Source organism: Marmota monax, unplaced genomic scaffold, assembly GCF_021218885.2.
Source record: "Marmota monax isolate L192 unplaced genomic scaffold, Marmota_monax_Labrador192_F-V1.1 WCK01_AAM20220418_F8-fsc00001, whole genome shotgun sequence".
NCBI lineage: Eukaryota > Metazoa > Chordata > Mammalia > Rodentia > Sciuridae > Marmota > Marmota monax.
In genome coordinates this window covers 46,845,496-46,858,302 of record NW_026693777.1, presented here as the reverse complement: position 1 = coordinate 46,858,302, position 12,807 = coordinate 46,845,496, and the positions used below count along the sequence as shown (strand labels likewise).

At 38.0% G+C, this 12,807-nt stretch overlaps 1 protein-coding gene across 3 annotated transcripts in view; it reads right to left on the bottom strand.

Moving 5' to 3' along the window:
- The window catches only part of Slc28a2 (solute carrier family 28 member 2), a 30,223-nt gene extending 18,123 nt beyond the window's left edge, over positions 1 to 12,100 (bottom strand). For 2 of the 3 annotated variants that reach the window (XM_046461964.2, XM_046461965.2), the window contains exons 1-3: positions 11,875 to 12,100; positions 10,914 to 11,007; positions 10,700 to 10,785 (exon numbers count right to left, since the gene is read on the bottom strand). In XM_046461964.2, the coding sequence (XP_046317920.1) occupies positions 10,700 to 10,785; positions 10,914 to 10,994 (167 nt within the window). In that variant the 5' untranslated portion in view covers positions 10,995 to 11,007; positions 11,875 to 12,100. Of the gene's footprint in view, positions 1 to 10,699; positions 10,786 to 10,913; positions 11,186 to 11,874 lie in introns of those variants that run through there. The other variant, XM_058584771.1, reaches the window with a different exon arrangement.
- Positions 12,101 to 12,807: the final 707 nt, after the last annotated feature.

The window sequence follows — 12,807 nt, the reverse complement described above, 5'->3', positions numbered from 1 at the left end:
ACAATAAGGCGAGGGTTGGGGAAGAATAGAAGTACTTTGTATTAAAAAAAGGGGAATGAAGGGAAGAGAGGGGGAATGGGAATAGGAAGGATAGTGGAATGAATCGGACATTACTAGCCTATGTGCATATATGATTATACAAACAACGTAATTCTATATTATGTACAACCAGAAAAATGAGAAGTTATACTCCATATATGTATAATATGTCAACATATACTCTACTACCTACTAATTAGGACAAATAATAAATAAATAAATTTTAAAAACCCAAGCTGCTTCAAAGTGCAGGACTAAATTCCAAAGGGACCACTTCAGAATTCCAAAGTTATGACTGCTAAGAGAGTAGAGAAGAGGGTGCAGATAACTATGCCTGTCAATGTCAAAGAAGCTTTCACAAAAGAAAGGGTGGATAGACTGATCTAAAGGAAGTGGAGAAATGTTTGCTAAGTGGATATATCATAGGGAATTTGAAGAGATTGGGTTGGAGTACCTCTAGAATTTGAAAAGCATGCTTAAGTGAGCTAAGCATTTTGTAAAGAGCAGTAGAATTTGCTGGCACTGGGATACAGGGAGCATGTGAGTGGATGATGGGAAGAAAGCTTGGGAAGAAGGTGAGAAACCAGGTCACATAGATGATGTGCCATATTTGGGAATTTGGACATTATCCTACAGGAAGCAGAGAACCACTGGAAAATCTCAACAAGGTAATAACAGGAGCAGGCCAATTAAGAAGTAACTGTGATGGTTCAGGGGAGGGCAGATGGGGGAATGGAGTTTAGGACAGATCAATAGCAGGGAGGGAAAAGAGATGTGAAAACCTGGGCTGCCTATGATGTTCCTTCCATAAGCAACTAATGTCTGTGGGTTCCTTCCATGACAATGTTGGGCAAGGAGAAGGGCTTTGTGGAAGGGGTAGGCTGATGACATTTGCCAAAATAGAGAAGCCAGCCTGGGGAGGCAACCTGAGTTTGCCGAGTTTCCACGTGAGTGCTGAGAGCCTAGCCTCATGCCCAGCAGAGAGGGAAAGCAGCAAACCTATGCTGACAGGAGATTGGTTTGGGGCACGTATGATTTGAAATATATATGTGACATCTAGGTGCAGACCAATGAATCATTATATATATATAAGCTTCAAAAAAATATATATAGGTTGAAGCTCAGAACAAAGGTCATGGCTTCAGATGTAGCTCTCAAGAATTAAGTGAAAGAGTATGAATAGGAGGTTACAGACAGAATCCTGGAAGCTAAAGATAAGAAAGAGCATCAAGACAGGTAGTGTGTATCATTAAAATCAGTAAATGAGGGATTGGGGAAGTAGGCCAGTGGTAGAATACTTGCCTAGCATGTGTGAAACCCTGGGTTCAATCCCCAGTACCACCCCCGAAAATTTTTTTTTAGTTTCAAGTAAGGGTTAGAAGGACAGACACCCAGTGAAAGTGGGTGTACACTGAACATAATGAATGCTTCACTGGTCACCTACCAAGAACATTTCAGTAATAGGGCTAAAAACTAAATGCACTGGGTTGAAAAGTGCATGGCAAATGACAAAACAGAAATAGAAAGTAAATTACACTTGCCATGAAACTTGACCGTGAAGAAAAAAGGTATCACAAGGTAAGGTTGATTTCTTTTGTTTTATTATAAAAGAAAGAAACTTGAGTATGCTTACAGACTGGGGAATGGTCTAAGGAGAGATTGATGATGTGGGGCAAGGGAAAGGGCTTTGTGGAAGGGATTGGAGAAGGATGGGATTAAGAAAATGGATAAATACATATGCTTCAGATTCAGGCACAGTAGGCCTTCTCATAAAGACGGGGAAAAGATAAACATTCATACAGGTGCAGGTATCTTTATGTTGAAGCATATGAGAAGATACTAGACTTTTTAGACAAATTATATATATATATATATATGTATGTCACATTGCACTGTATGTTTTATATGTGATGTGTGTGTTTGTGTGTGTGCGTGTATAGTAAAATGCATAACAACAGCTGCATGCAGTAGTGCATGTTTGTATGATCCTATCAATTCAGGAGGCTGAGGCAGGAGAATCACAAGTTCAAGGCCAGCCTCGACAACTGAGCAAGACCTAGTCTCAAAAGAAAAAAAAAAGAAAAGAGCTGGGGATGTGGTTGAGTGGTAGAACAACCCTGGATTCAATCCCCAGCACCAAAAGAAGAAAGGAAGGGACGGGAAATGTACCACAGTATCACCAAGGCTGGGAGAGGAGAGCTAGAAGTGTACTATCATAAGGGTATAATATCACTTGAAGGTGGGTGTGGTAAATTGAAGAAGTACAATATACACCCTAAAGCAATCACTAATAAAACAAAAAAGGAGATTAAAATGCAGTCATTTTAAAGTATTTGGTTAATTAATCTGAAAGTCGTTAAAAGAAGAACATGTGAGACAAACAGAAACAAGTAGCAAGATGACAGGATTAATCCATTAAATGCAAAATGGCCTAAACAATCCAATTAAAAAGCAAGATTGGCTGGCAGGTTGACTTAAAAAGGCAAGAGAGAATTTTTTTTTTCTTTTTTTGTATTGGTGATTGAACCCAAGGATACTTGACCACTGAGTAATATCCCCAGCTTTTTCTGTATTTCTTTCTTCTTTCTTTCCTTATTTATTTATTTTGAGGCAGCCTTTCTAAATTGCATAGGGCCTCACTAAATTGCTGAGGCTGGCCTCAAACTTGTGATCCTCCAGCCTCAACCTCCTGAGTCACTAGAATTACAGATATGCACCATTGTGCCTGGAACAAGAGAAAGAACATTCTTTTTCTCATAGAGAAAAAAAAATAGGACAAAGTGCATTGTAAGGTAATATTTTAAGTAGTATTGCCATTAAGGAAGTTAATGACAAAAAATACTTAATCTTCTTAAAAAGAAATAATACTAGATTATATACCAATTAGCAATGGAGATGGGGTGGGAATGGTAAAATTGGTAGATTAAGTGGAATTAGGAATTTGAGAAGAATATTAGTTAATTTTTTAATTTTATAAATTTTTTTAATATTTATTTTTTAGGTGTAGATGGACACAACACAATGCCTTTATTTTTATGTGGTGCTGAGGTAGAACCCGGGTCCCGCCCATGCAAGGCGAGTGCTCTGCCGCTGAGCCACAATCCCAGGCCTAATTTTTTAAATATTTATTTATTTATTCTGGTACCAGGAATTGAACCCAAGGGCACTTAACCACTGAGTCATATTCCCAGGCATTTTTTAAATTTTATTTAGAGACAGGGTCTCACTGAGTTGCTTGGGCCATACTAAATTGCTGAGGCTGGTTTGAACTCTCAATCTTCCTGTTTTAGCCTCCTAAGCCACTGGGATTACAGGCGTGCACCACCGTACCTGGACTTTATTTTTATTTTCTGCAATACTAGGGATTGAAGAAGAATATTCATTTAAGACAATGGCTAAAGGAAAATAAGCAGGCGAGTTCATAGGAATGAAGTCGGGCCAATCTGAGAAGAAGGCTCAGGCAATCCATGTGAGCTCCATGTGAAGTTGAGGCTTACCTGAAAAGAGCTTAGAACTGAAATTCAGCAAGGTTTATAACAAAGTTAATCTGGTTAACAAAGCTAATAGGATCACATTCTTCTTTCTTGGTAACTAGCTTGAAAGGTAAAGAATTCAGGTAAACAAAAATTCTAATATGACATCTCTTCATTTCTGAAGTCAAAAACTGGAAAGAGTGGGATTTAGAAGATAAACTAAGAAAAAGTGTGTCTCTTCCAGAGCTCTCAGCCCTGCAACCCCTTCCCCCAAGTTATACCCAAATTTAGGACAGGATGCTTCCTTGTCAAACCAGCCCCAGGTCCCTGACACCACCCAGTCCTATTACTCAGGGTAGGGTGACAGGAAGAGCAGATGTAACTTTTTACCCTCAGCAGATACACCCCCTGCTGTACAGAAATTCAGCCTCTCTGGCCTACATCCCTTGATTTCCTTTATTTTCACCTTAGTGGATCTCTGGCCTAACAGCTTCTCTCTCTACCATCTTAGGAAAAACTGACCTTCTCACTTACCAAGGAAATCCTACAATTCTACCCAACAAATCCTCAGGGCTTTGTCTCACAGTGATTTCATTACTCACTCTTTCCATCTTCTACTACTACCCACCTTCCTTCTCTCGGCCTCTCCCGGCTCCTTTCAATCATCAGATGTATTTTGGTTCACTGCACCTTAAAAACAAACATCCTCTCCCTGCCACCAATTTTTTTTTTTAATTCTGACAACAAAAAACCTTCCCTAAAATGTTTATTAGATTGCTTTAGAGAAATGGGTCAGTTCAGAAAGAGTAACAAAAAGAAAGAAGATAAAATCATTTTGCATTGGATCAGATTCAAGATGTCCTGAGCAACTGAGTAAGAGAACTTGATAAAGACAAGAATCTGAGAACACCTGGCTTTTAGTCCATCATTAACTCTGGTCAATTCCTTTCCAAAAGTGTCTCTAAGATGTAACTTCTGTAATCTATCCCCACTCACTCTGCCTTAGCCCAGGCTCCTTCATCTCTTGCTTAACACAATTATGAGCCTCCCGCCCCCATCCTCTCTGTACTGGGGATTGAAACTGGGGATGCTTTACTACTGTGCTACATCCACAGCCCTTTTTCTTTTTTATTTTGAGACAGTCTTGCTAAATTGCTCCAACTTGCGATCCTCCTATCCCAGCCTCTTGAGTCACTGGGATTACAAGAGTACACCACCATACCCAGTTACAAGAGCCCTTTAACCAGCTTCCTGCCACCAGTCTTTCCCTACTCTGATACCCTCTCCACATTGCTGTCAGAGTTATTTTCCTAAGACAAAGCATGGTTCCTTCTTTCCCCTCTCCTCTTTAAAACCCCGTTGGCTCCCTAGAATAAAATCAGACTCTTTGGGACTGGCATTTCCCTTTTCACAGTCTCACTGCTTGCCTCTTTTCCTGTACACAACCCATTGTTTCACACACTGACTATCTTACCCTCACAGAACACATAAAAACTTTCACAACCCCATTCCTAGTAAGTTCTATAATCATTCTCCATCTGATAAACTATTCATCCTCAAAGATCCAACTACCCAGGTGAAGCCTCCATTGCAAAGCAAAACTACAATGTATTAACACTACACACATACCATGGCGGGGGGGGGGGGGCGGGACACTTTCTTAATATCTAATGCTGCTTGAGGGGTAAAATCTGGTACAACCATGTTTAGCATGGGCTAAAGCTATCTACCCTATGACACAATTCCATACCCAATAGGAAGGGATGCTTATATTTACTAAGAGACATGCATAAAATTGTTCATAGTATCACAATTCATAATAGCAAAAGTGGGGAAACGACTCAAATCCCAACCATAGTAAAATAGACAAGGACATTATGATAGATTCTATACAGCAATTAAGAAGATACAAACTAAAATACATGCATCTCCTGGATGTGATGTTGAACAAAAGAAATCAGACATAAAAGTAAAACATGGTATAGTTCCATTAAAAATATAAATTCAAATATCCACATAAAACAGGCAAAATTAATACATGATACTAAAAGTCAGGAAAGTGATTACTTGGGGAAGAAACATCAAATGAAAGGAGACATAAAATGATTCTTAAGTATTGGTAGTGTTTTAGTTCTTCATCTGGGTGTTGATCATATAGGTGTATTCACTTCTTGAAAATTCATAAAGGTGCATGATTATGTTTATTTTTCTGTATATATGCTATGCCTTATTAAAAGTTATCCTAAAAAGGCAACAAATGTGCCAATTAAACTTATGACATGAAATCAATTATAATACACATCCAAATTTCACTTACAAAAAAAGCAAAAAAAAAAACCAGAGTGATTGAAATATGTTATGACATTTGATTTATAAATCAAAATAAAGAAATTCACTTCAGGGCTGGGGTTGCGGCTCAGACGTAGAGCACTCACCTAGCATATGAGAGGCACTGGGTTTGATCCTCAGCACCACATAAAAATAAAAAAATAAAGGTAGTGGGTCCACCTATAACTAAAAACAAATAAATAAATACATAAAAAAAAGAAAATCACTTTATAGGGCTAGGGTCACGGCTCAGTGGTAGACTGCTTGCCTAGCACGTACGAGGTGCTGGGTTAGATCCTCAGCACCACATAAAAATAAATAAATAAAGTAAAGGAATTGTGTCCAACTACAACTAAAATTTTTTTTTAAATAAAGAAAATTTACTTCATAAAATTATAACTCTAGTGGCAGCTATAAAAAAGACAAGTAGGCCAGGCATGATGGTGCACACCTGTAATCCTAGTGACTTGGGAGGCTGGAGCAGTAGGATTGCAAGTTTGAGGTCAGCCTTAACAATTCGGCAAAACCCTGTCTTAAAATAAAAAAGAAAAAAGGCTGGGGATGTAGCTCAGTGGTAAAGCACCCTTGGCTTCTATTCGTAGGAAGGAGGAGGCGGGAGAGATGAAAAAGACATCAGTAAACTGGGTTAAACCATTGTCCTGATTTGGAAGACCCCCCCAAAAAAATTAAATAAACTTGACAACACTCTATAATCTATTCTTTTTTGAGGTTTTTTTTGAGGGGGGTTGCACTTGATATTGAACCCAGGGGCACCTTACCACTGAACCAAATTCCCAGTCCTTTTTATTTTTTTATTTTGAGACAGAGCCTCACTAATTTAGGGTCTCCCTAAATTGCTGATGCTGGCCTTATACTTGGGATCCTCCTTCTTCAGCCTCCTGAATTGTTGGGATTAGAGGCATATGCCACCACACCCAGCATCTAAATTAATGTATAATATTAATGCAATAACAATTCTACTCCCTTCAGAAATATTTTTAACTATCTATCTATCTATCTACTTATGCATGTGTGCATGCTAGGGATTGAGCCTATGACCTCCTGCATACTAAGCACACATACTTTACCACTGAGCTACACAGCTAGCTGGGAATACTTTTAGAATTTGGCAATTTGAGAAGACAAATTATTTGAATAATTGTGGCACTGGGGATTGAACTCAGGAGTGCTTTATCACTTAGTTTTGTCCCTAGTTCTTTTTATTTTTAATTTGAGACAGGGTCTCACTAACTTGCTGAAGCTAGCCTCAAACTTGTTATCCTCCTCCCCTGAATTGCTGGGATTATAGGCACGCACCACCACACTGGGTCCAAGGAATATTTTTAAAAGGGAAAACTAATGCAAATACTTGGCCCGCCAAATTTTAAAGTGCATTGTAAACAATTATGACAAGGAAATAAATTACTCAAATATAGATTAAAAGCTGGGATATAGTTCTGCATAGTGTTTGCCTAGCATGCCCAAGGCCCTGGGTTTGATCCCCAGCACGCCTAAAACCTAAAAATAAAAATTCAAACTATCACATTAACTTAATGAATTCCAAAGCTGAGGAAACATCAGAATCGAAGAACTCACTACTTATTAACTATTGTTGAGCAGCTAACTAGATATCAGTGTGGAAAAGCATCAGCTTAAAGCCACACTTCATACTGCATCCCACAAAGAATCCCAGATCATCAGAGTTAATCAAGGAAAAAAAAAATTAGGGCCAGGTGTGGTGGTACACACCTGTAATCCCAGTGGCTCAGGAGGCTGAGGCAGGAGGATTACAAGTTCAAAGGCAGCCTCAGCAATTTAGAAAAGCCCTAAAGAACTCAGTGAGACCCTGTCTTTTTTTTGGTGGGGGGCAGGTGCTGGGGATCAAACCCAGGGCCTTGTGCATGCAAAGAACTCACTCTACCAACTGAGCTATAGCCCCAGCCTGAGACCCTGTCTTTAAATAAAATATTTTAAAAAATGGCTGGGGATGTGGCTTAGTGGTTAAGCCCTTCTGGGTTCAAACCCTGGTACCAAAAAAGAAAAAAGTGTATTCCAGTAGGTACAGGGTCTCTGGTCTTATGCCTAGGTCCTTGAACCACTTTGAGTTTTGTACATGGTGAGACAGGGGTTCAATTTCATTCTACTACATTCTACTACATTTCCAGTTTTCCCAGAACCATTTGTTGAGGAGGCTATCTTTTCTCCAATGTATGTTTATTATGCCTTTGTCTAGTTTGAGATAAATGTACTTATGTAGGTTGTCTCTGTATCTTCTATTCTGTACCATTGGTCTACATATCTGTTTTGGTTCCAATACTATTCTGTCTTTGTTACTATGACTCTGTAGTATACTTTAGGGTCTGGTATTGTGATTTTTCCTGCTTCACTTTTTTTTCAATAAGAATTGCTTTGGCTATTTTGGATCTCTTATTTTTTCAAATGAATTTCATAAATGCTTTTTCTATTTCTATGACAAATGTCATTGGAATTTTAATAGGAATTGCATTAACTCTGTATAGTGTTTTTGGTAGTATGGCCATTTTGACAATATTAATTCTGCCTATCCAAGAACAGGGAAGATCTTTCCATCTTCTAAGGTCTTCTTCAATTTCTTTCTTTAGTGTTCTGTAGTTTTCATTGTAGAGGTCTTTCACGTCTTTTGTTAGGGTTTTTTTTTTTCCCCCTTCAGTACTGGCTATTGAAGGCAGGGCTTCACACATGCTACAGAGATTTTGAACAAAGGAGTTCAGAGTTATGCCTTAGGCAGTTCTGGTAGAAGCTATATAGGATAGGTTGGCAAGAGATGGAGAAAATTGGAAACAAGAAAATCTGTATGGGTGCTATTTGAATAATTAAGGAAAGAGAAGATGAGTTTCAAAATCCAGCATCTACTGTAGTCGATGAAGAAAAATTAAGTTACATACAAAGACGCCAAATGGGAGAAACATGGAGCTTTACTACAATTTAAGAAATGCAAGTTAAAACTTCAAGGCATGATTTTATAAGTACATAGCTAGTTAACGTTTTTATATGAGAAATGTAAAGTTGACAAGAGATGAGAGGAACCAGAAATAATTACACGTTAGAGCAATTTAAGGTGTCAAGGACAATCTGGCACACACACAGACAAAAAAAAAAAAAAAAAAAAAACCCACAAATAAACCAACATCCTTTCAGCTAAGTGCTAATATTATTCTTGTTTTACAGGGCAAAAACAGGTTTGGAGAAGATAAGTAACCTGCCCAGCATCTGGTAAGTGGTGCAGAGAAAGCTGCTTGTACTGGCTCAAAAGAGGAGATTATTAAATTTTTAGGAATTTTTTTAGTCTTCATCAAAAATTAAATCACATAAACTTACAGTTAAATGACATTAAAAACAAAGATAATAACTACTCAAAACTCACCACTTCCTATTTTACCACCATCTAAATTCTTGAAGTTATTTATATCTATTGTAGGGTGGAAATCTCATACAATGATGTGCAATCGTGTAGCTCTTCCCAACTTCTTTTCAGTGACATCTATCTGTCTGATACCTCAGAATCAACTATGTTGGGAATAACTTAAAACTATAGGTAAATGCTATAAATTACAGCTTAATTTATTATTTCATCTAGACTAAGGATCACCAAACTATAGGCAAAATCCATTTACCTTCATTTTATAAAGTTTTGTTAGAACACAGCCACATCCTTTTTTTTTTTTTTTTTTTTTTGGTACATCCTGTGGCTTTTTTTTTTTTTCCCATTAAAATGCTAGAATTCAAAAAGGCATCAGAGACCTTATGGCCCACAAAATCTAAAATATTTACTATTTTTTCCATTACAGGAAAATTTTACCAACACCCTGTCTTATTCACTAAGATCAGCAAAAATATCAATCAATATTCATGGCAAAACTACACTCGGAGAGCCAATTCTTGAACATTTACCAGCACCCCACTGGATAGAATTCAGATATCGTTCTAAGAGGTCAGACTATGGAATTCACGTTACTAACTACTATACTGGTAAGCAAAGTATACACTGTTAGTAAGCACAAAAATACACAAAGAGCTTATCAACAGATTGGGAAAAACAATTGTAATGTTCGTGTTGACATGTATTTACATAAAAAAACATAAGTTAAATTGTTAAACTGTAGAGAAAAAAACAAAAGACTGAAGAAGTCACTGAGTTAGTTGTTAAAAATAAAGAGGATAAAACAACCTTTTGTTTGGGAACATCTATGATCATAGCCACACATTTCTTTACAAACTATCCCATATTCTCCTCTTCCTTTTTCCATGTATGACTTTTGCACTCTTTATAATACCCAGCCCCTTTCCACATCATGGAACATGGCTTCCCACTAACCTATTTTATTCAAACAACTTTCTTCAACATTATTTCTAACACAGATCCATAATCAAATTCAAAGATTTTTCTCACTTCTTTCTTGACGCTGTTCACATAACACTTGGGATTGTACCTTCAACCTTGAGTTCCTTCCCTGCACTTCCAAGACTCTGTACTCTGTCTTTCTTTATCATCTTTCCAGTAAGTTGTTTTGCCCGATTCCCATGTTTCCCTTTCTATCCATCCATAAATCTAAGTATTCCAGAAAAACTTTTTGTTTTTAATCAATATGGGGGTAAGTTAATTTCTAAGCCTCAATTTTCTAATGAAAAGAAAAATATTAAAGTAGTACTCCCCAGTCCAACTAACACTGATGAACTTATTTATGACACAGGTTTATTTAACAATCATGTAAAATACAAATATGTGCATATGATGATGTGGGGCGGTTATAGTCTCATTGCCACAAAAAAAGACAAGCTCTCTGAGAATGTAAATGAATTAGATTCTAGAATATATATACCTTGGGTAAGAGGGAGACTCCAGACTGTCCTCAAAACTGTGATCTTGCACTTCAGTCCTTTTGGTTGCCTTAGGACTTACTTCTGTCTGTAAACAAACATAGAACTGAGGTTAGTCACAGAGCCCTGCCAGAGGTGAAGGAGACTGAGAGTAGCCCCTAAAGGAAGCCATAAAGCAGCCCACAACACCCTGCAGAAGAGAAACTAGTGAATTACCGTGAGCTCCAGCCCTGGATTCTCTAGGCCATTGTCCACTGTGGACAGAGCAATGGACTGTGTTCCACTTGCTTTCTCCATCTCCTGTTCTCAACTGAAAAACAAACTCAGATCCATGGCTAAAAGATTATTTATTCTCTCAGGAGGGGCTGGTGAGAATTTCTAAGGCCAGTTACATGGAAACACAGAACTAAAGTCCTTTAGAGAGTTAGTTGATTTCTTAAGGAATGAGAATTGGGAAGATTAGTGCAGAATTTAAAGTAAATAATGAAAGATAAAATTGTATTTCTTGTGAATAGCTAGGGAATGGGCAATAAAACAGAAGAAAAGAAATGAAGGGCAGGGGGAATTGGAATGAATCCATGAGTCACCCAGGAAACCAGGACCTGGGCTAGAAAGACCCTGGTTAGTCCCTTAAAGAAAGGGTCTTGGGTAACTGCTCCTTTTTGCCTGGGGGAGGCCCCACTGAGCTGTATGAGTAAGAAGGATATAGGGAAGAAAAGAGCTGAGAAAAGCCCAGATCCCAAATATTGCTGGGGGGAAAAATGGAGCTAAACAAGACTTCATGTTAAATCAAGGAAGCCCACATTTAGAATGATCAGCATGAATGTCAATGATCCTAATTAAATTTGAAAACAAAGTAAAAGAATCAAGAAACTTAAATATTTGAGCCTCAGCATAAGCAAGCCTAATACAAGACATTCACATTTATAATATAGGTTCATGTTGAGATGAGTCTTTGCTTTACAGAAAATTTCCTTCCTCATGGAATTGCTTTTAAAAATGTGATCTCTTCAAGCATACAAAATACAATTTCATTAAACACATATGATCACCTTTTATTGTGTGAATGGTGGCATTCCTGTATAAGCACAGAACCACCTGAATTTTGTGATTAAATATGAACTATTAAGAAATTTGGCACATCAGGCTCCTGTTTTCCCCCAAGGCCCTTGCTTACCTTGGCTTGTAGAATTCCTTATGGCTCTTCAGTGAAGGACTAAAAGGAAAACTCAGCTAGAGTGGGGCCAGTTTCTTGCCATTGGTTGGTTTGACTTCCTGCCCTCATTCAAATGTGAGGGCCCCTCCTTCTTGAAATCTCAGGCCCTCCTTCAAGGTTTCTGCCCTCACTCCCCATAGAGTGCAAATCTGAAGTTAAATATATGTAGGGTTTTTTCTTCTTTTCTTTCTTTTTTCTTTTTCTTTTTTTCTTTTCGTGTGTGTGTGTATATATGCTAGGTGTTGAATCCAGAGATGTGCTACCAATGAGCCACATATCCAACCCATTTTATTTTATTTTATTTCATTATATTTCACTTCATTTCATTTTACTTTATTTTGAGACAGGGTCTCACTAAGTTGCCCAGGCTGGCCTCAGAAACTTGCTATCCTTCTGCCTCAGCCTCCCTAGTAGGTGGGATTACAGATCTGTACCACTGCCTCCAGCAATATTTATAGATTTTGAAGACTACTTTGCTAAAGTATCTCCTAACAGGCACATCTTCCAGCACTGGACAAGGCATTGGACAGCAGATAAAAGAAAGGTATAAAAGTCTCTACACTCAGAAATGTACATAATTTTGTACTGGAAAAACATTTCCTAGAAAATGACAGAAAGTAGGACTGCACGTGATTCAGTGCCACATGTGGCAAGGAATTCTTTTATTAATCCATTCACCAAATATTTATTAAGTACCCACTATCACACAGGCAGCTGTTTAGGGATCTGAGGACACAAAGATGAATGAGACAACGTCTCTGCCATCATGGGACATAAGAATCACTGAGGAAAGACAGATGTGTCAAGAAAGCATTTGTCTTGAGTCCAGAGCCCTGAAAGATGCTCCTGTATTTTGATCCCAGGAGTTGGAGACCAGCCTGGGCAACATAGCGA